Below are 22436 nucleotides of genomic sequence, written 5' to 3'. Positions count from 1 at the left end.
CCTCGGCCGGGCTCTGCAGCAGTGGGCCCTCACTCCTTGGGGATGTGCCCCAGGAAAGAGGGGGTGCAGCTGCCCAGGCTGGCTCTGCTCAGATGCACCCTCCTCTGTTCTAGGGGCCCCTGTGCTCTTTGGCAGGTGGTGGGCTATCCTGCCCCTTCCCGGGGCAGCCATTGCAGGGGGTGGCTTCCTCAGCCTCCTAAGGTGCAAAGGGGAGAGGTGTGCCCACACCCTCAGGCACATGCCACCACCGTCTGCCTCCCTAGATGCTCCTGTGTCAAGCAAACCTCCCAAACCCCTGAGCCACGTTGTTTCGAGGCTCAGCAAGAGGTCTCGGACTGGAACAGAGTGTGGTGGGTCGTGGGGGGTGCTGTGGGTGCAGCTGCTGGAGGATGGGGGATGGGGTTGAGCAACCCCAGCCGAGGCTGAGCCAGCAGGTCCTCCCCCCCCAACCAGGCAGCGCAGCCTCCCCAGGGTGTGCGTCACATGTGGGGATGCTTGAGGCACGGGACACATTAGGGCTTGAAGCCCGGCACCCACAGGGAGGCCAGACAGCACGAGGCACAGCAGGGTGAGCCTGGGGTTCCACAGTTAATGGCTTGAATGGCTTTGGGGAGGGTCGCCTGGAGTTCCTGGGGACCCCATCCAAGCAGCGTGACACCGCACTGAGCTGCACCCTAAGAGTCGTGCATGTCAATGTTCGTGAGTTGTCCCCCAAGAGCAGGTTTCTATAGCAACGCAGGCACAGTGGGAGTGTCCACTGCGAGATGGGGGCCTGGCTGTGCCCAGGCCACCGACCACCCTCCCCAGGCACTGGGTCCCCTGAGAGAAACAAGAGGCAGATGTTCCAGAGGACATGCTCCCAGGTCCCTTCACCCCAAAAACTCTGGGATGGCAGACCCTCCCTCCACGTGTGCTTCCGTGTCTGGGGAGCACACCCTGCTCCCGGGTGTGCTCACACACTTGTCTCCTAGGGCCTTGAGGGGCGTGGAGGGAATCTGTGATTCTCCTGCCCGGAGGCCGAGCTGCTCAGCTTCCCTCCTGGAACGCGAGCCCGGACTGGCCGGGTGGGGGCCACAGACTCCGCAGGGGACTCTGCTTGGCACAGCTGCCCTCTCTGTGCTGATTCAGGAGTTATCACCTGCGTGTCTCTTCTTCCCAATAGAAAACTCTGTGCATCGGTTCTTACCCAGATAATGAGTCATTGATTTCAGTAAGAATCGACTTATTGAATGACTCATGGCCATCCATTCTTTCCCGATACGCACCCAGTGGGAACGGTTTTGCCAATGGGAACTATTCTTCAAGCTCATTGACACAGGGAGGGATAAAGACCGAATTGTGTCAAGTCATAGTAGCCAGAGCTGCACCGTCCCTGTATAATGAACAATCTGCACCATTCGTGCACGGATGCGGCCGTGCGTGGTCCGTGCACAGTGGCATGCTGTGCAGGGCGTCGGCCCTCGCGGCCTGAAAGGGAATCTTGTCCTGGCCTCGCTCAGCAGCAGGGCCCAGCCAGAGGGCTCCCGTCCACACTCCAGGCCCGGGGAGCTTGGGTGCCACCCCTGGGGAGGGAAGGGTTTGCCCCTGAGATGGTCCGCTTGGCTCCTTGGGGCCATGGCAGCATGGGGGATGGGGGACCAGGGTCCTCAGGGGTTCATGGGGTGGCGGGAGAAGAAGGGGCAATGGGTGAGTGGAGAGGGCAGGGTGGGGTGCTCGCTGGACTCTCAGCACACATGAGGGACAGAGCACCAGGCGGTGCCACGTGCAAATTGCAGGGTCCCACTCACTGGTGCGCAGCCGGGGCGCTAAGTCTGAGAGGCTGAGTCCAAGTCGACGAGGAATTGACTTGAAGGCTGCCAGGGGCACCTGGGTTGCTGGGATGCAGATTGGGCTGCATACACCTGGGTCCTAGTCTGTCCCATCGGCCACCTGGGGCCTCCCGCCTCAGGGTGATGCCATCGGCTGCAGCTCCAAGCGGGTCTGTGGGTGAGGCGGGCACCTCGGTCCCCGCACATGCTGGCCTCCCTGCAGCTCCAGGGGGGGGCGTGGGGACTTGTGCCCGCAAGCAAGGAGCTGTGCCCCTCCGTGCAGGGACCCCTGGGTGGGAAGCAGCCAGTGTCCCCTACACGTGACGTTTTTCTGTCCTGCTCTCCAAAGGTGTACGTGAACGGAGACTGGGTGACCAGCATTAGTGAGGGAGGCAGCTTCGGGGAGCTGGCGCTCATCTACGGCACCCCCAGGGCCGCGACAGTGAAAGCCAAGACAGATCTCAAGCTCTGGGGCATCGACCGCGACAGCTACCGGCGCATCCTCATGGTGAGTGGCAACCGATGCTTCCCAGGGCTGGGGAGGGACCCGTCACGGCCAAGATCCCACGGGACCCAGCTGTATCGGGCTGGGGCTGCTCCTGGGAAAAGACATTTCCGCCTCCTGGTAGGTTCAGCTCGTGAGAAGGGTGGAGAGGTGGGAGGGTTCTCAGAGCATCTGAGAAGACAGGCAGGTAGCCAGGGCAGGAAGCCCCTTCGCCAAGCGGTGGAGCAAAGCTCACAGCTGACACAGTGGGACCGGTGGCACCATTCCCCCGACTCTCTGCATGTGGGGGTTGCCGTGGTGATTTTAGGTTTTGTCTTACATACAGCCCAGTCCACTCTTAGTGTACTCTGCACGGTGGGGGTATATGTGTGTGTACATGCGTGTGCATGACCGTGCGTGAGTCCACCCACTGCAGGGCAGCCGGGGCCGTGAGCTGGTTCAGCTGTCTTGCAGGGCCTCACAGGGGGCTCCTGGAGTGAGCTCGTGCACAGAGAAGGTGCCTCCCAGGGAGGGAGGCCCCCCGTGCTCTCCCTGTGCTGCTGGCGCTGTTCCAGGCGCTGGTCCCTCGGGCAGCAGAGAAGCTGGTGTCCCAGTGGAGAGGCAGACAGACAGCATGCACATAGCCTCAGTTTGTGACAGTCCTGGGAGAAGAATGAGGCAGAGAGGGGTGAAAGTGGGCTGAGAAGTGGGGAAGGGGCTGCTGTTCTATAAAAAGGTCTGGAGACCCCCTTGATAAGGTGACGATGTGAGCAGAGGCCGGAGTGCCACAGGGCTGTCCAGGAGCAGGTGTGCAGGCAGGGAAATGGCGTGTGCAAAGGCCCTGGGGCAGGGCTGCTGGGAGTGAAAGCTGGCTAAGAAAGCTGCCCTGGAGGTTGTGCCGAACCACCCACCAGCCTGTGGGCCCGCAGCCTCGCAAGAACTTCACCCCACTTGGAGCACCCAGAGCCACTGTAGGAGCCGGAGTCCAGGCGTGACCAGACCCAGCTGCACTGACCTCTCTGGGCCTGCCTAGGGCCACCCTGGCCAGGGCAGAGCAGCCCAGGACGAGTCATCTTGGGAGGTACTGAGCTTGGCGGTGGTGGGCTACTCACCCTCTCGTGGTCTCGGGCCTCATCTCCAGCCCCTGCTTTTCATCACTGGGCACAGGCCACTAGGAGCCAAGCACCCCATCCTCCAGGCAGCTCCTTGGCTCTCTGTGCTCAGCTGGCAGTGACCGCCAGGCCAGGTGCTCGTCCAAGGTGGCCAGTGGGGACCCAGGAGGACCTGGGCAGCCCTGGGAGAGTGTTTGCTCAGAGCCGTTTCCTGCAGGGCCTGGGAGGGTGCCCAAGGGAGGCACGTTACTAGGAGACCTTTGGTCTCTCCTCCCCTGTCCCTCCCTGGGGTGTCCCCAGGGGCTGCCCCCTACTCCATGCCCGAGATCAGCCGGTAGCTGTCGGGGGGAGGTGGTGGCTTGGTGTCGAAGGCCCAGAGTACAACTTCTGAGGAAGGGCTGGGGTTTGGGGTGTTTGAGGAGGAGGTCTGGGGCAGTCCCCGAGCCTGGTGTAGGGCAGGGCCCCGCAAGCTTGGGGGACAATTCCAGTCCTGGGAGTATGGCATCCCCTTGGGGAACGGGGTTGCTGGCCAGGGGGCAGTGGGTCTGCAGTAATGTCCAGCTCTTTCTTTCCCGGGTGGTTCGGCACAACCTCCAGGGCAGCTTTCTCACCCAGCCCCGAGCTCCATGAGCTCTGCATCATGCCTTCATGGAGCACTAATGGAGCGCCTGCTGTGTGCCAGCAACTCCTGCATGGCTGTGGACATGGCCGTGGACACGCCGGGCACAAAACACATGACCCTGGGCTCCCCAAGGGGGTTCTGTGGAGCCCAGGTTCTCTCTTCTGGTCTTAAGCCAAATCCTGTTTCCACCCGGAGACTGCTCTGTCCACCGGCCTCCTTCCGAGAGGGGCCGGGTGGTTTGGGAGCTCGAAGAGGACACAGCAGTTCCTGCCCCCTCCCCGGCACACCTGGCCCCGGGTTGCATAAGCGGCTGGTCCCCTGCCCTCGCCGATGCTGTGCCATTCCTGGCTGTGGGATTTTTGTGGCTGGAACCTTATATTCAGGGAAGTTCCCAAACCACCGAGGGAGCTGGCGCTTCCTCTGTTTTAATTTTGGATTCTTGCGCGCTAAGAATAGCCAGAGGGCCTGGCTGGTTTGGAGGGAGCGCCTTGCAGGACGGGTCCGCGTCTGCATCAGCCCTTGATCTGGGCAGATTTGGACGCGTCCGTCCTGCTAGGAGTGTTCCCGCCGCAAGTCCACTTAGTGTGAAGCTGGGGCTGCCGTGGGGGCACTGGAGGTTCCTCGATGTCCATGTCCTCCCTCCACTGCTCTGCGTTTTGTCAGGGGAAGGACGGGGCTCCCAGGCAGGGGCCTTCAGTGTGGCTGGCCCTCCCCAAGCTCTTTTTTTTTTTTAACACTTCAGGGTCTGTTTACCCTGAGTCTTGCCCGGGACCCCGTGTCTGGAGCTTCCGCGTGCAGGACTGTGGTAGAGGCTGTGCCGCCACATCCAGAGCCCACCTGCCTCGGGCAGGCAGCCCGAGACCCCTGGGAACCTGGGTCCTGAGCAGAGGTTGGACCCTCCCCTCCCTCGGCCCTGCCGACCAGGGAGGCCTTGTGGGGTGTCTTGAGTGACTGGGCACAGCCACTGGGGCCGGGGGGGGAGGCCGTTCCTCTGCCTTTGAGCACAGACAACTCAGCTTAGTGACCTTGACGCCACCACCGAGGGCTCTTCCAGTCCCCGGAGCCAGGGCCTGCCCCTCAGTGTCTCAGGTGAAGTCACAGCAGCCCGGGGGGACCAGGCACCCCCACTCGGGGGCGAGGATGCTGAGGCCCAGGGGGCTACGGGGCTGCTAAGGGTGTCCATGGGGAGGGGTCACAGCACTGAGACCCCACCTGGCCTGCTGGCCCCTCCCTGTCTGAGAACCCCCTTCCCCTCTCTCGGGTCCTGGGCCCCACCAGACCCACAGTGGTGCCCTCGGACTGACGTCGCTGGCCCCACAGCTGCGCACAAGCCGCAGATGCTTCCCGTCACGGCTTCGGTGCGAGTCTTTGCTCGTCCCGGCTCTGGAGCATCAGGGAAAGGGGCAGTTTGAAGCCACTGTGACCCGCTTGAAAGTGGTTTTCCAGCAGTTTCCTGCCCCCTTTTAGGGAAGGCCGGCCGTGAGTGGCCCAGCAGCATGGCCGCTGGAAACACCCTAGTCTTTAGACTGCATGGGAAATCCCCTCTGTCCCCGGAGGGCTCCTGTCCACCCCAGGCCGGGTCAGGCAGCCTTTGCTGTCAGGGAGGAGGGTGCATCCCACACAGGAGCCGGCAGCTGGAGACACGCTGGGTGTGTGTTGGGGCCTCTCCTTCCAGGCTCCACCCTGAGGTCAGCCCGCCAGACACCCCATCACACGGAAGTGGGAGCTGAGGACAAGGCAGGGGCCAGCAAGACTGGGCCCCAGGCCCCAGGCCCCCATGCCCTTGGGCGAACTCTTCCGGGGTGGGCCGGGCTGGTGTCGGGAGGCCAGTCCCAGCCCTTCCACGCTGTGGGCTTGAGCCAGCCCCATGGGGGGTGGAGGTCACCTGCCTTACCCAGCTCAAAGCCCACCTCAGGGTGCCAGCCGACATGCTGCAGAGCCCCCGGGGGGGTGTCCCAGCGCCCCCCAGACAAGGAGGCCTCCCGGATGCCTTGGTAGGGCATGAACAGACAGCCCAGGCTCCCAGCCGGGCCCCACCTACCGTCTCAACCGCGGAAGGAAACTCTAGTGCGGAAGGAAAATGATCCCGGGAGGAGGGCGGCCTTCGGGGCTGGGCCCCTCCCGCGGGTCCCGGGCAGCCACCTTCAGCTGTCATTCTGCACTGAGATGGATGGGCCAGTTGCACTAAGCTTTAATGTCTAAGGTTCCCCGGGCAAAACATGCTTGCATTCCACCGGTTGGGCGTAATTGCTGGGCAGTCAGTGTGAATTATAAATTATTTTTCAAAAGAAATGCCTTTTTTATGGCCGGCGGGGATCTACAACAGCTTGGGCTGGGTCATGGAGCCTGCCACTCCGTCGAGGACGTCCAGCCCCACTCACGGCAGACACGCCGGCACGTTCCGCTCCGAGGTGCCTGGGCATTTCCAACAGAGCCCTCGTGTCGCTGTGGAAACTGGCTTGTTCAGGGCACCACAGTGGGCACAGGAGAACCTTCTGCACCATCTTGGTCTAGTTGGTCTTGGGCCAGAGTTAATGACCTGCTGGGCTGTGAGTCCTCCAGCCCTGTTGGGGCTTTTGCCAGGAACAGGGGAGCTTGGGGAGGGGTCAGATAGGACACCTCCAAGGTTCAGAAATGGGGACTTGCGGCCTCTTGGGGCCCCCACCACACCCTTCCCTGGACTGGGCAGTGGGACGTCCACACATCAGAGCAGTGAGCTCGGTGCCGCCTGGCTGGGATCCACGTGGCTGCACAGGCAGCCGTGCCCAACAGGACCGTCCTCTCCCGAGTGTACCCCTGCAGTGTGTCATGTGCACACACTTTGGACTGTGAGTACCTGCCTGTGTCTCAGAACCATGCTCAGGGCACCGGACTGTGCTAGCTCACCTTTCAGTGTCCTGTGGGGCCCTGGTGGCTGGCAGAGCACCTGAGCCGTCTCTGTCTTCAGGCTGCCAGGTACCCAGGGAGGAAGGGCAGCCAGGCCCCCGATGTTCCTGGTTCCTGATTCTCTCTGCATGGCATGGAGCCCCCACCCTGCAGCAAAGCCCATCCAAAAGTGACCTTGTGCCACTGAATACTGGGAGCTGCCATTGGCTTGTCACTCATGGGGCCGTGTGCATGGTGGTGAGAGCGTGAACTCCATCCCAGCTCCGCTCCCTGCCCCCAGGCAACCTGGGCATCACGCGGCTCTCTGAGCTGCCCTTCTCCAACACAACATGAGGATGGAGCATGATGATAGCTAGTGCAGTGCCCAGCACACAGTGGGTGCTCTGTGGATGCCGCTTCTGTCCCTTTCAGAGGAGGCAGGATGGTGAGTGTGAGTGGAGATTCAGGGTGACCCTGCTGTTCCCAGGCCAGTGTGGAGCCTGGTGGTGTGAGCACGATTCTAGAGCAAGACTGACCCATCTCCAGTCCCGGCCCCACCACTGGGCAGCCCAGCAGACACCAGTAGGCCACACCCCTGCCCTGAGCCTGTCTCCACCATAGAGTGGAGGTAATAATAGGGCTACCCGTGGGGCAGAGGCGTGGATAAAGGAGAGGACCACAGGAGGTGCCTGGTACCCAGTGAGCACTCAGCAGTCTCAGCTGTGCTGTTCTCATCACCTCCTGGGAAGAGGAGGAATCCTGGGTGTCAGGGGGCTGCCAAGGACTAGTGCTAGTCAGCGGTTATTTACAGAGGTCTCTCACCCCATATGTGATGATAGAGAAGTCATCTGAGGCTGGTATGCCCCTGAAACTCCATGGGAAGCAGACAGGGGACTTTCTGGACTAAGGTGGAGATGGCCCTGACAGAGTGGTGGTTAGCAGTTAGGGAGGAGGGAGGAGGAGCTCAGGTCAGAGACATAGAACGTGTGCCTAGTTCAGTCACTCTCCTGATAGAGAAACCAAGGCCCAGGGGGAAGAGATTGGTCTAAGAGCTTGGGGAGTTATGGGCAGGCTGGGGTGGGAATTGGAGTGTGCTGACACTCCTGTGAGGCCTCTTCCATTGTGCTCAGTAAGAACTGCCCCCACCATCACCATCACCATCACCACCATCATCACCATCACCACCATCACCATCACCACCATCATCACCATCACCATCACCACCATCATCACCATCACCACCATCACCATCACCACCATCATCACCATCACCACCATCATCACCATCACCATCACCACCATCATCACCATCATCACCATCACCACCATCACCACCATCATCACCATCACCATCACCACCATCATCACCATCACCATCACCACCATCATCACCATCACCACCATCACCATCACCACCATCATCACCATCACTACCATCACCACCATCATCACCATCACCACCATCACCATCACCACCACCACCATCATCACCATCATCACCATCACCACCATCATCACCATCACCATCACCACCATCATCACCATCACCACCATCACCACCATCATCACCATCACCACCATCACCATCACCACCATCACCACCATCATCACCATCACCACCATCACCACCATCATCACCATCACCACCATCATCACCATCATTATCACCATCATTACCATCATCATCACCAACACCATCACCATCACCGTCACCATGATCAACACCATCACTATCACCATCACCATGATCAACACCATCACCATCATCATTATCACCATCACCACCATCACCACCATCATCACCGTCACCATCATCACCATCACCACCATCACCACCATAATCACCATCACCATCACCACCATCATCACCATCATCATCATCACCAACACCATCACCATCACTGTCACCATGATCAACACCATCACTATCACCATCACCTTGATCAACACCATCACCATCATCATTATCACCATCACCACCATCACCACCATCATCACCATCACCATCATCACCATCACCACCATCACCACCATAATCACCATCACCATCACCACCATCATCACCATCATCATCATCACCAACACCATCACCGTCACCATGATCAACACCATCACCATCACCATGATCACCACCATCATCATCACCAACACCATCATCACTATCACCATCATCACCATCACCATCATCACCATCACCATCACCATCACCATCACCATCACCATCAGCAGCAACATAAAGAATTTGTTGAGACTCGGTCCTTTCGGTGACCCAGTGGTTCAGGATTTTTATTACTGTGCTGTCACCAGGGTTCCATGATGCAGGTGGCACATCCGAATCCACACTTGCTGACTTGATGCGGCGCCCACAGTGTCCTCTGTGCTGCGGCCTGGGAGGCTGGGCGGGGCATCCTCAGGGTCCCCTCCCCGTCAGGTGTCAGGCTGAGCTGCGCCTTCATGGGGCTCTGACTTCCGCACTGCGAGCAGGAGGCTCGGCTCCGGGAATCTGCGTTTCTGGACATTGAGGGAGACTAGGAGCAAGTGGGGAGGGGGAGGTCAGGGGGCCGGAAACGGCCCGTGCCTGGCAGCTTGGGACGTGTGGGAAAGGTCGGCTCGCCACGAGGGGGCCAGAGCAAGCAACTGTGGAAAACCCTTGGTTTGGCCCCGTGGAAGCGCCTGTGCCCTTGGGGACGTGTGAGCTAGCCCTTCCCCACTTCATAGCCGCTGCATTTTTGTCATATTTTCCAGGGATAGGCGTTCGCCTCATGTGCTTTTTGTCCAGCTTTTCCCCCTAGCCCTTTCCCTTCCACAGCGGACCCACCTGCCCCCCTCTCCCCTCCCCTCCCCCCACAGGGGCTCCTGCCCCAGGGACTGCGCATCCTCCAGCAGTGGGGAGGGCGAGGACCCGGGGCTGCTCAGGCTCTGTGCTCCCCGTCCAGGGCGCTGCTGGCCACCCCCTGCTGTGGCCCCCCTCTCCCCGAGACGGAGCCTCCTTCAATGCCTTAAAGGGCCCCTTTCTAAAGGCCACCTGGGCACACTTTGTACACATCCTGTGTCCACTCTCAGAGGTTAGAGCCACAACTCCAGGTTCGCCTCTCTGGTGGTGTTGAGAGAGGAGAAGGGGCAGTGGTGGGTGCAGGCCCCGGGGACAGACAGGGTAGACCTTGCACCACCACGCACGGTGGTGTCCTTCTGGACATGTTCCTCCAGCACGCTCACCGCTGCTTTCTCTGCGTCCTCAGCTGTCTGGGCTGTGGACTGTGACAGGGCACACCTGCACACCTGAGCACAGCCGCGCCCGCTCCCCGCAGGAGAGCCACCCAAGGTCGGATTGTGATTTCTACCCTTGGGGAGATAGACAGGCATCTGGGGCTGCTGTCTGTCAGGGTTTTGCTCTTCACACCGGATCCCTCTTTTTTCCCCCATCCTCTTGCGTCGCTTGGTGAGCTGACAGCCAGGGAGCTAGGGCCCAGGACCAGGGAGGTCCTGCTGCTACAGGGAGGCAGGGAAGCATCCTGGGATCATCAGTGCCATCTCTGTGGCCAGGCCGGAGGAGTGGTGCCCCCGAAGCCAGCGGACACGTGGCAGCTGGGAGAGCTGCAGGGTGGGTGCTGGGCGAACCCACCCGCAGGCCCTAGAAGAGCTTGTCATCTCCTCCCTTAGGGTTGGGTGTGGCTGGACATAGTAGCTATCGCTCCGTAACAAATTTTTCCCAAACTGAGCGGCCTGTGGCAATAATGCAACATTTATCTGACAGTTTCTGTGGCCCTGGCTGGAGCTCTCCTGGGGTCGGGGAGAAGTTTGGCAGGTGAGGGCTGAGGGTCATCTCTGCTGGCCGCATGGTGCAGGAGGCTCTGCCCCTCCCAGGAGCCTCTGCATGGCTGAGCGATCCAGGTGGGAGCTGGGCAGGAGCCACATTGTCTTTTGCAATCTTGCTTTGGAAATCTTGAACCGTCATTCCTTAGCATCCTCTTGGCTGCACAAGTCAGCCTGTCATTGTGGACAGGACCACACATGTGAATATCAGGGGTAGGGCTGCCACACCACGTGCAACAAACACTCAGAATAGCAGGGGCTTAACCCTCAGGGTCATTTTTCATGTTTAAGAGCTCTGGAAGCAGCTCATCTTGTAGGGCTGCCCTCCTGTGGGGTCAGGGCACCAGGGCTCCCTTACCTCGCTGCTCTTCTCGTTCCCAAGGGCCCAGCAGGGCTGCTGGGGCTCCAGCCATCCTTTCCACGTGCCAGATGTAGGAAGGAGGAAAGGAGAAGGACATGTTCAGAATTGCACACCCCACCTGTGTGTGAGCTTGGGCCCGTCAGATTGCAGGCCCAGTGGGAGGTGCCTTGTAAACCGTGCTCATGGTTGTCTATCTCGGGATGTTGCAGGGATGCGTGCAGTAGCACATCAGGAAAGTAAAACACGTCGAATTTGACAGGTGCAGGTGCTGGCACAGCCCTGGGGCTTCCAGAGCCCAGGCTGGGTTTTCATTCCTGGTTCCACGATTACTGCCTTGGGCAGTGACTCGGCCTCTCTAAACCTCGGTTTTCTCCCCTGGAAATAAAGATAATGACACATTCACCTCACAGGGTTGTCACAGGCCCACGAGGATGGGGTGTCTAAGTGCCCACTCTGACCTGGAGGGTGCTCCCAGCACAGCAGGTGCCCTCCTTCCTTGTTCTCTCCACCAAGGTGATGACTGATCAACGGTCACAGAAAAGCTCCTTCACTGGCAGATACTGTCTCTTCATCCCATTCAAAAGGGGAAGGGAGGCCGGGCACGGTGGCTCACGCCTGTAATCCTAGCACTCTGGGAGGTCGAGGCAGGCGGATTGCTCGAGGTCAAAATCAGCCTGAGCGAGACCCCGTCTCTACTAAAAATAGAAAGAAATTAATTGACCAACTAAAAATATATACAGAAAAAATTAGCCGGGCATGGTGGTGCATGCCTATAGTCCCAGCTACTGGGGAGGCTGAGGCAGTAGGATTGCTTGAGCCCAGGAGTTTGAGGTTGCTGTGAGCTAGGCTGATGCCACAGCACTCACTCTAGCCTGGGCAGCAAAGCGAGACTCTGTCTCAAAAAAAAAAAAGCGGGGGAAAGGGGCTGAGATCCAGGTTGCTTTTGACTTACTGGGTTGGGGCTGACCACCTGGGAGCCGGCCTCGTTCTCTTTTGCACAAGGGCCCATCAGCTTGTGAGACTTGTGTTCCAACAAGGCGTGCCTTGTTTTTTTTTTTTCCTGAAACAAGGTCTTGCTCTGCTGCCCGGGCTGCAGTGCAGTGGTGTCATCATAACTCACTGCAGCCTCAAACTCCTGGGCTCAAGTGATCCTCCTGCCTCAGCCCCACAAAGAGCTAGGACTATAGGCATGAGCTATCGTGCCCAGCTGGGGTGCCTTTTTCTAGTCCACATTTCTAATCCTGATGACCAGAATGAATTCTAGTTTCTAACTCACATAATGCTGACTGGACCTGTCGCTGGTATTGCATTATTCATCTCGCCTTTGCTGGGGCTAGGGGCGGGTGGTGGGGCGGATTTCTTGGCTCTTTTAACTGGGAAGGATGCGATGGAGCCAGCTTCATGCATGTCTGGATCCAGCGTCTTCGCTGATGTGAGCTGCACCCTTTCGTCCGAATCACATATTCAATCCTGTGTGTTGGCCTTTGTTTCTCTCCAGGTGTATGTGTATCTGGGGGCTGGGGCAGCTCTGGGGTGGGTGAGGGACCCTGGCTGCGGACACACCCAGCATCCACTGTCTCAGCTGTGAGCACCCTCCGCAGGTAGACATCCAGGTTCAGGGCTCTGACTGGCTGTGCACGCCTGTCGGACCACGTGCTGGCCCATGCTGGATGGGGCCACCTGCTGCCAGCCAGGCCACTGAGAAACGGGGTGTAGTCTCTCCAGAGGAGGGGCCGGCATGGGCAACGTGGCAGCTCACGCAGACCCCTGGCCATCGGAGGGCACTCGGGACTTAGAATGCTACGGGTCTCCCTTTAAGATTTCAGGGTCTCGTGGGGACATCTGCGAGTGTCGGAGGCTTCAGCCGCAAAGACCCACCTTCTCCCTGTTCTCCTCTCTCCCGAACAGGGCAGCACGCTGAGAAAACGCAAGATGTACGAAGAGTTCCTGAGCAAGGTCTCCATCCTAGGTCAGTGGCCCCGTCTGTCCTCGGCCTCGTTTGGGCACCTGCAGCCACCAGGGCCGTTTTCCCATTGTCCACGTGACAAGTTCCGAGTACCATGAAGATTGGGGACACACACACACGTGCACTCTCACACGCCAGAGCACCAGGCGCTGAAATGTCAGTCCCCCCACCCCAGATTCATTCATTCACTAGTGCTGCCGTGGTAACAACCACGGTCTTGTTGCCGCCACAGTGACAGCCGAGACCCTCTTCCTGCACCGGGGGAGGCACTGGTGACCCCGGGGCTGAACTGATGGTGCTGCAGCTTGAAGCAGGCAGGCCCGGGCCGGCCGCCGTTTCCTTCTGCCGTGTCTTGGCTTTTGTAGGCCTGTCAGACACTGTCCCGGCCCGGCCTCCTGTCCGCCCGTTTTGTTTTCCTTTGATTAATGCGATAGCCACCAAGTGTGACCAGCTTCTCCGCGGCCTTCCGGAGAAATAACAAGACTGTAATCCCCTCCTCCCGCTCAGTCACCATTAGCCGCACAAAGTGCTTCAAAAAGTAGCTGGCGGGACAATGCCTCATGGCGGGTTTTGGCAGGCGGGGCGCCTTGGAGGGAGCTGTGACTTTGGCATTGCTCCCTCGCTGGAAACTTGGCCACTATGCACTGGTGCTCTTGGGGGGGCCCCGTCTCCTGGTGAACGTTGGTTCGGCCCCCAGGACCAGAAACTCACAGCCTCAGCACAGTCTGTACGTGAACCTGCAGACTCACCCGAGCCCGCGTGGCGGGGTCTCCCTCTCTGGGCAGGGTCACTCGCCCTGGCTTTGTCGCACCCCGTGGCTGCAGCCCTACCTCCATGCGGTGCTGTCTGGGACACCTGCCTGCGCCACTCTGCACACCTCCCACGGAGCAGGGCTGGAAACACCTTTCAGAAAAGGGAGTGGCTGTTGAACGTGGGGCTCCCGCAGCCTCCCGCCCTGTTTCCTGGTGGGACTAGCCACTAACTCCTATGTCCTGAGGCTCCGGGGGTTCTCAGCTGCAGTAAACAACAAAAATGCCCCCAAATGTGTTGTGTTTCATAAAATGTCCACAGACTCGAGACATTTAAAAAATTAGGTCAAAAAGTTTCCATCTCCCAACATATAGTTACTTCCTCTTTTTTTGTTGTTGTTTTTTTTTGAGACATTTTTCTATTTTTTTTTTTTTTTTTTTTGAGACAGAGTCTCACTCTGTTGTCCAGGCTAGAGTGAGTGCCGTGGCGTCAGCCTAGCTCACAGCAACCTCAAACTCCTGGGCTCCAGCGATCCTTCTGCCTCAGCCTCCCAAGTAGCTGGGACTACAGGCATGCGCCACCATGCCTGGCTAATTTTTTATATATATATCAGTTGGCCAATTAATTTCTTTCTATTTATAGTAGAGACGGGGTCTCGCTCTTGCTCAGGCTGGTTTTGAACTCCTGACCTTGAGCAATCTGCCCGCCTCGGCCTCCCAAGAGCTAGGATTACAGGCGTGAGCCACCGCGCCCGGCCGAGACATTTTTCTATTTTTAGTAGAGACAGGGGTCTCACTCTTGTTGCTCAGTCTGGTCTTGAACCCCTGACCTCAAGCCTCCTGATCCTCCCACCTCAGCCTGCCAGAGTGCTGGGATTACAGGTGTGAGCTATTGATCCAGGCCCCAACATATGGCTTTTTCTGACAGTTTTCACCCGAGATTTATGTTGTTGTGAGATAAAGCTATTGCTAATCCTAATTTTTCAGACTTCAGAATACTACAGGTTTTAAATGTAAGGAAAAAACTTGCTGATCAAATATGTGGAAATGAACTTCCTAACTGCAGCTGACTTTTAAAATTAAATGCTTCTTATCACTGCCCTTGTAAAGAAACCAAGAAACAAAACTGCTCTGGATTCATGGCCAGTCTGATTCTGCACCTCTTTCCTCCTAAACACAGGCCGATTTTGCTCACACAAGTCACCTGTGTTAGGTAGCCGCAGGTGTGTGTCAAGGTGCTGCCTGCGGGAACAAAGCTCTGAGCTGTTGAGCACAGACCGGCGGCCTCTTCCCTCACCCCCGGGTCAGCGGGAGGCATTGTCCTCTGCCAGGCGCCACGTTGGCAGGAGCTTTTAAGGAGAGAAATCTCCCTCCTAACCTAGATCTAAAATAAACGCTTAGCTGTTCATCTGTAGCTTGTGGCCAGCAAAGTTTCCTTGGCCAAAGAACAAATAGTTGATCAGGCGACCATTATTTTCTCATAAAATCCCACATGGTTATTTTTTCTTCTTTCCAAGGGTTAGGGATGGGTAGTGACAGGGAAGGGAAGGTGGGAGAGGGTGGGTCATGCGTTTGCAGCTGTTAGAGAGAAACCTGGCATTGGAGTGAAGTATTTTGACCCGAACAATGGAAGGTACACTCTGGCTTGTCAGCGCAGTGCAAATGCCATTCCGTGTTCTTGGGGAGCGGCCCTTGGAGGGTGGCGTTTCTTCTGAATGGGCGACTGCTTCCGCCGCTCAGGGTTATTTTAAGGCACTTAGTAGCTGCGGTGCTTAGTGACTCTATTGTCTGCAGAAATATAGGCCGCTCCATTCCCTTGAACATCACAAAAGTATGTGCATACGAACTTAACTTGGACTCAATCTTCGGTCCCTATTATTTGCGTTTTGCCAGCAGTGAGTGGGGAACAGCCCCCCAATCCCAAGCTGTGCCCCCCAACCCAGCTGGTCAGAGTCCTCAGGCCCCGTAGGCGCCCGTGCTGGGAGCGGCTTTAGTGGCTTCTGCTACTTTCTGCTGCTTCCTCCTTCTCTTACCAAGCTGATACGGTGGTGGTTTCTGAGGACGAGTTTTGGGCAGAGCAGCGAGCTCATCCTGACCTTGGTGGCATCGTGCCGCCCAGTGACCCTGTCCTTGTCCTCCCCCTGCAGAGTCCCTGGAGAAGTGGGAGCGCCTGACTGTGGCTGACGCACTGGAGCCCGTCCAGTTTGAAGACGGGGAGAAGATTGTCGTCCAGGGGGAACCGGGAGACGACTTCTTCATCATCACAGAGGTGGGTCCCGCTCAGGGCGCCTGTGCTGCTCGGGGTGGACCTTCCCTTCTGCTCCTGCCCAACACCTGTGCCCTCCTCCCCCTGGGTAAGAGCTGGCTGCATGCCCCCACACCCCCCCAAGTATGCCCCCACACCCCCCAAGTATGCCCCCACACCCCCCCAAGTATGCCCCCACACCCCCCAAGTATGCCCCCACACCCCCCCAAGTATGCCCCCACACCCCCAAGTATGCCCCCACACCCCCCAAGTATGCCCCCACACTCCCTAAGTATGCCCCCACACCCCCCAAGTGTGCCCCCACACCCCCAAGTATGCCCCCACACTCCCTAAGTATGCCCCCACACCCCCTAAGTATGCCCCCACACCCCCTAAGTATGCCCCCACACCCCCCAAGTGTGCCCCCACACCCCCTAAGTGTGCCCCCACACCCCCCAAGTGTGCCCCCACACCCCCCCAAGTATGCCCCCACACCCCCCAAGTATGCCCCCACACCCCCTAAGTATGCCCCCACACCCCCTAAGTATGCCCCCACACCCCCTAAGTATGCCCCCACACCCCCTAAGTATGCCCCCACACCCCCCAAGTATGCCCCCACACCCCCCAAGTATGCCCCCACACCCCCCAAGTATGCCCCCACACCCCCTAAGTATGCCCCCACACCCCCCAAGTATGCCCCCACACCCCCCAAGTATGCCCCCACACCCCCCAAGTATGCCCCCACACCCCCCAAGTATGCCCCCACACCCCCCAAGTATGCCCCCACACCCCCCAAGTATGCCCCCACACCCCCCAAGTATGCCCCCACACCCCCCAAGTATGCCCCCACACCCCCCAAGTATGCCCCCACACCCCCCAAGTATGCCCCCACACCCCCTAAGTATGCCCCCACACCCCCTAAGTATGCCCCCACACCCCCTAAGTATGCCCCCACACCCCCCAAGTATGCCCCCACACCCCCCAAGTATGCCCCCACACCCCCCAAGTATGCCCCCACACCCCCAAGTATGCCCCCATACCCCCCAAGTATGCCCCCACACCCCCCAAGTATGCCCCCACACCCCCCAAGTATGCCCCCACACCCCCTAAGTATGCCCCCACACCCCCAAGTATGCCCCCACACCCCCCAAGTATGCCCCCACACCCCCCAAGTATGCCCCCACACCCCCTAAGTATGCCCCCACCCCCCCTAAGTATGCCCCCACACCCCCCAAGTATGCCCCCACACCCCCCAAGTATGCCCCCACACCCCCCAAGTATGCCCCCACACCCCCCAAGTATGCCCCCACACCCCCTAAGTATGCCCCCACACCCCCCAAGTATGCCCCCACACCCCCTAAGTATGCCCCCACACCCCTATGTCCCCCACAATCCCATGTCACCCACACCCCCACACCCCCTAAGTATGCCCCCACACTCCCATGTCCCCCACAATCCCATGTCACCCACACCCCCACACCCTCCACACCCCCTACAACCCCATGACCCACACAACCCCCACACCCCCACACCCCCCATGCCCTCACAACCCCCACACCCCCATGTCGCCCACGACTGCCACACCCCTACGCCCGTCCTCCACCAGACGTCCTCGTGCAGCGGGTGGGCAGCGGCTCACACTCTGGCCACTGAAGAGCCCTCTCACCCTCGCGCATCAAGATTCTGTCCCTGAAATGGTGGCAGATGCAAAGCCTGCACGCGGGAGGAAGTTGCATGAACCAAGCGCAGGCGTGCAGGAGCAGGTAAAGCTCCAGTGAGCTGAGCAGGCGGTGTCCGCCGGCGTCCTGGTTGCGGCAGGTACTGCACAGCTTCCTGGCGCGCTCCGTGCGGGGAAACGCGTGGATTTAGGGCTCTCACCGCATTATTTCTACGGCTGCATGCGGATATACAGGAATCACAAAATAAAAATTTTAGTTTTAGAAAGATGGCAGTGAAATCTCTGCCTGAACACACAAGCCACTTTTGCTGTCTCTCGCACCACGGCCCCACCGAGGACAGGCGACGGTCGGCTCCGTGGAGTCCCTGGTGCGCGCCGGCCCGTGGTCTAGGGGCTGCACCCAGCCGTCGAGATCGGGGTGAGCAGCAGTCCTGGGAAGAGGCAGGAGGTCATGGAACCAGCGGCCTGTGCGTGAACTGGCTGTGGGAATCCACGCTGTCGGGGGCCTGTGCCCTGCGTGGGGGGCGCCTCTTCCCAGGGATCAGTGTTGGGGCGAACCTGGGGCGGCAACCTCACGCGCAGGCGTGAGCCTCCCAGCGTGGGCGCGAGAGAGTGACACTCGTGCACAGAGCCGAGTGTGCGCCACGTGGTCGGCACGCTCCCCTCTCGGGGCTCTGGGGTGAGGGGGCTTCACGGCCGCAGGCTGTTCAGGCCCATTCTCCCGAGCACGCTTCAGTGTGGTGGGGTTTGGGCCGCGAGTGTCCCACAGCACGTGGGCCGCCTGGAGGGAACATCTCACTGCCCTGGGGCTGCTGGGAGGACAGGAGGTGAGCAGGGGCTCGACCCCAGCGGACATTCACCCAACTGAACCCTTCTCAGGAGTCACTTCCTTGGATTCCAATAGCAACAAAAGCACCGGCAGAATCACCGAGGCCACTGGCACCCCACGGGCTGGCTCTTGCCCCTCTCTGGGACACAGGCTGTAAAATGAGGGTGGCGAGAGTGAAACCTGAGGGCCGGAAATGCAGATTTCGTGTGTGGCGTGTGCCTTGAGTCCTCATGAGCTCCTGTGTGTTAAAGGCCCCTTCCTCTCCACATCCTGCCACACCAGCCTCACCCCGCGTGGCCTGCCCATCAGGAAAGATCCGGAAGGCTCTAGAGTACAGCAGGAGAATCAGTGGGGCAGAGGCCTGGGAGAGCCCTGGGAGATTTCTGCTGTCCCGGAGGAGACACCAGGAGGGTTTTGACAGCTTCACCTTCTCGGAGCTCAACAGGTGGATTTGGGGACCCGGAACCTGAGTCACCTCCCTGTCCACATCCCAGCACTGGGAAAGCTCCGAGGAGGGCTGCTGAATGAATGCATGCATGAATGAATGATGCTTGTCTCCACCCAGACTTTCCAGGAGGCTCCAAAAATATTCCCCTAGGGTGCCCCGTTGGGGAGCAGGTCTCAGTATTCCCCATCTGCAGGGTGGGGACACACTCAGCAGTGACGCTTCTTTACAAAGAAAACAGGAAGAAAGAAAGAATAAAGCCACAGGCAGATCCAGTCAAGTCACAATGCCAGTTAGCGTTGGAAGCGGCCTCGGTCGGTAGCCTTGATGGGGTGTAAACCCACCTGTTCCAGCGCCCGGCGCAGCTGTGATTTGGAAGCTCCCGCCCTGGGCTTGCCCAGAGCCTGCCAATGCCCGTCGAGTGCGGAGGTCTTTGCGTGCAGGTGGGGTGGAAGTGGGGGCTTGGAGGGGAACCCTTTGAGGCTTTGATCTCAGAACTTCAGGGGCACTGCCGTCCCTTGAGGCTGTGTTTCCATCTTGTTCCACCCTCGTGCTGGACGGCAAAGGGGGCCTGGGGTCTGCAGGACGCGGCAGCAGAGCCGTGGGTGCTCCACACTCTCAGCCGAAGCTCCTGCCAAGCAGAGAGGACCGTGACACATGGAGCTTCCACGGACATTGAGTGAGCCCAGCTAGATGACCCAGTGGGGACAGTCTCTGCGAGTCTTGGCCGGCTGGCCTTTCGCCCCCAGGGCAGCCTCCTGCCCCCTCATGCTCCGTAAAAATCCGTCCTCTGACTCTGGGTGTCTCCCCACGACAGTGGCCTTGCTGTGGCATCACCCTGGATGTTCAGGGCCTGACTTCCCCGGTCGGGAAAATGAAGTCCCTTCAGCCTTCAAGTTATCACATCTGGCCTGAAGTCTGAGATGTCACAGGCAGGTGTCTTTCCCGTGGAAACGTGGAGTCTCACTCGCCTCCCCGTGGCGCTGGGCTGGCGTTAGCCGCGTGCTTGACCAGCGGGTTGCAGGAGCAGCGGCTGCAGGGCGTCCGAGGCTGGGGCCTGAGAAGCCACCACGGCCTCTGGGACCCTCGTTCTTGCGACGCTCTTCTTGGAGCCCAGGGGCTGTGTCCCGAGATGCCCCGAGCTCTGGGGTCAATGACCGCTGCACGAGTGCGCCGGCCAGGACATCCACCCAGCTCCACCGCAGGAGAGACCCCGAGTGAGAACCCCCTGCTGATCCCACGGAGCCAAGAGCTGTGATAGATAATGACAGGTTGTGGTTTTCAGTGACTAACTCTAGGAACAGGTCGCTACCAACACAAGCCGTCAGCAGAGCCCTGTCCTCGCCTAGGCAACAGGGCACAGACGGCGGCCCTCTGGCCACTCCGCCGTCAGCGAGGGTGTGGCGCTGAAACGAAATGCCTTTGCTGCTCTGGGGCCTTCACTCAATGAAAAGAAACTGGCGCTCACAGGCCAAATCGCGCCCAGGGACGAATTTGTGTCATCTCACACAGTGTGTTTTCCCAACATTTGAATTAGTTGTTGGTATTTTAAAATCAGGAGATTTCACATAAAAATCTGGGTCTCTGACTTCTCTTTAAAAATCTGGCCTCTGGCCTCAGTGGACCTGCTTGCCCGACTGGCCCCCGCCGGCGGGAGCCAAGGCCACCGGGGGTGTCACGTGCAGCCGTGAGCCACAGCCCCCTCCCGGCCTCTCGCTCTTCAGCGGGCGCTGCAGGCACGCGGGGGCTCCTGCGTTTTGATGCTCTTGAGACGGAGGGAGGAGAAACTCCGGCCAGTGCAGACGTGTCTGCCGTTCTCGGGGGCGGGCCCCTCCCCGAGGAGTCCAAGGCCACGTGTAGGAGGATCATGAAGCTGTGTGCGACAGGCCTGGTCAGGGGGTGCGTCTCCCCAGAGCAGAGAAAGGCAGTGCCCGCGGCGTTCTTGCTCCGGGATGGAGGAGGGCGTTCCCAGAATTGAGCTGGCGCGTCCTGTGAGTCCAGGCTGTGCCAGGTGTCACGGGGGCCAGAGAGCCTGAGGATGCGATGACCCGTGAGCATCAGGCTCCGGGCTGCCCAGCAGCCCAGTGGCCTGCGCTGACACAGTGGCGTTCACCAGGCTTCACATCAAAGAGCATCGTGGGCTTTGAGCGCTGCCTCCCGTGGTGTCTGGGTCCTGCCTCTCTCGACTGAGGCTTGACCTCGCTGTGTCTCTGCCGGCTCTGGGGGCTGAGCCCAGTTTCTCAAGGTTGTCTTGGGGACTTGCTGAGTGGCGTGGTCTGTTAGGAGCCACTGATTCCTGGGGCTCCCGTGGGTGCCACAGGCGGTGCTGGGCGGGTGCTGGCTGCCCCTCCTGGAGGTCCTTTGCACCTGCTGCTCACGCGGCTTCCAAGAGGTGCTCTGGAGAGGGATTTGGGGCTGCAGACTGTTGCTGGCTGCAGTGGAGGCCCGGCCGCCCACCAGGCATGGGTGGGGAGAGTGGGATGGGCGTGTCCACAGGAGCAGCTACCGCACGCAGTGTCACTCACTGTGGGGAGGGGTGGCTTTCACAATGTCGTGGTCTCCTTGGCAACTTGGGTTCCCCTTTCCTCTGTGGTCGACCATGTTGGGTGAGTCATGGGGGGATCCCCAGGTTCATGGGGGTCAGAGACTTGGAACGGATGCAACCCTGGAACTCTAGAGGCCACTGGAGACTTGGTGCCCTGGCCCGGCAGGGAGGTGTGGACGTCAGACCTGGTGCCAGCCTTGCTTTCCCCTTGTGGAGCTGCCTGACGTGTGGTGGTTCCGCTCTTGGTTGCTTTGGTTTCTGTTTTCCTGAAGTGGCGCATGGAGGAGGCTCCATGCGCCCCACACAGCCGGTGCCAGCATCCGCCTCTGCCCGGGGCCCTCTCCACCAGGGCCCAAGGGTCTTCAGTGGCGGCCTGCAGGTGCCTTGGCCACGCCCTGCAGGAAGGGGACTGTTTAGGACTGATTTCCCCTGGGTGTGGGGAAGTCCCCAGGGGCACCTGGCAGGGACCCCCCTGCCCTGCACAGGTGTGAGGAATGGCTCCTGCCGCACCTGGCGTGCCCTGGACACCTGCCAGCCTGGGGGAGCCGACTCCACAGTGGGCTGGGCATCTCAGAGGCCATGGGGGGAGGCGGCGCTGGCTGCAGGGATTCCCCTACTACCCCGTGTATGTGGCCCTGGGGTCTCTAGGAGCAGGGCCCCTCCTGGGGAGGCCGTCTTTCCTCGGTCCCCATCCCTGCACATTCACACCAGCTGCCGATGAGACCGCCAGGAGCCGCCAACCCGTCAGACGTCTGATCCTCGGAGCCTTGGAAAGTATTCCCAGCAGAGCGGATCAGTCCTTCCTCTCGACGCCTGCGGAGTGGCCAACGCAGAGAGAAAACTCCAGTGGGTGGAGAGAGCTCTGCAGCCCTCCACCTGTGCACGCTTCTGTTCTCAGGGCCTGCAGGCAGCCT

At 59.7% G+C, this 22436-nt stretch overlaps 1 protein-coding gene across 3 annotated transcripts in view; it reads left to right on the top strand.

The window, feature by feature from the left end:
- PRKAR1B (protein kinase cAMP-dependent type I regulatory subunit beta) overlaps window positions 1–22436 on the top strand; it is a 133207-nt gene that overhangs the window by 96411 nt on the left and 14360 nt on the right. For all 3 annotated transcript variants that reach the window (XM_012759094.2, XM_012759093.3, XM_075995219.1), the window contains 3 exons: window positions 2158–2316; window positions 12974–13034; window positions 15928–16049. In XM_012759094.2, coding sequence (XP_012614548.1) covers window positions 2158–2316; window positions 12974–13034; window positions 15928–16049 — 342 coding nt within the window. The remainder of the gene's footprint in view (window positions 1–2157; window positions 2317–12973; window positions 13035–15927; window positions 16050–22436) is intronic.

Source organism: Microcebus murinus, chromosome 19 (assembly GCF_040939455.1).
Source record: "Microcebus murinus isolate Inina chromosome 19, M.murinus_Inina_mat1.0, whole genome shotgun sequence".
NCBI lineage: Eukaryota > Metazoa > Chordata > Mammalia > Primates > Cheirogaleidae > Microcebus > Microcebus murinus.
Note: the sequence above shows the minus strand (reverse complement) of the source record. Positions and strands in the feature narration are given on the sequence as shown.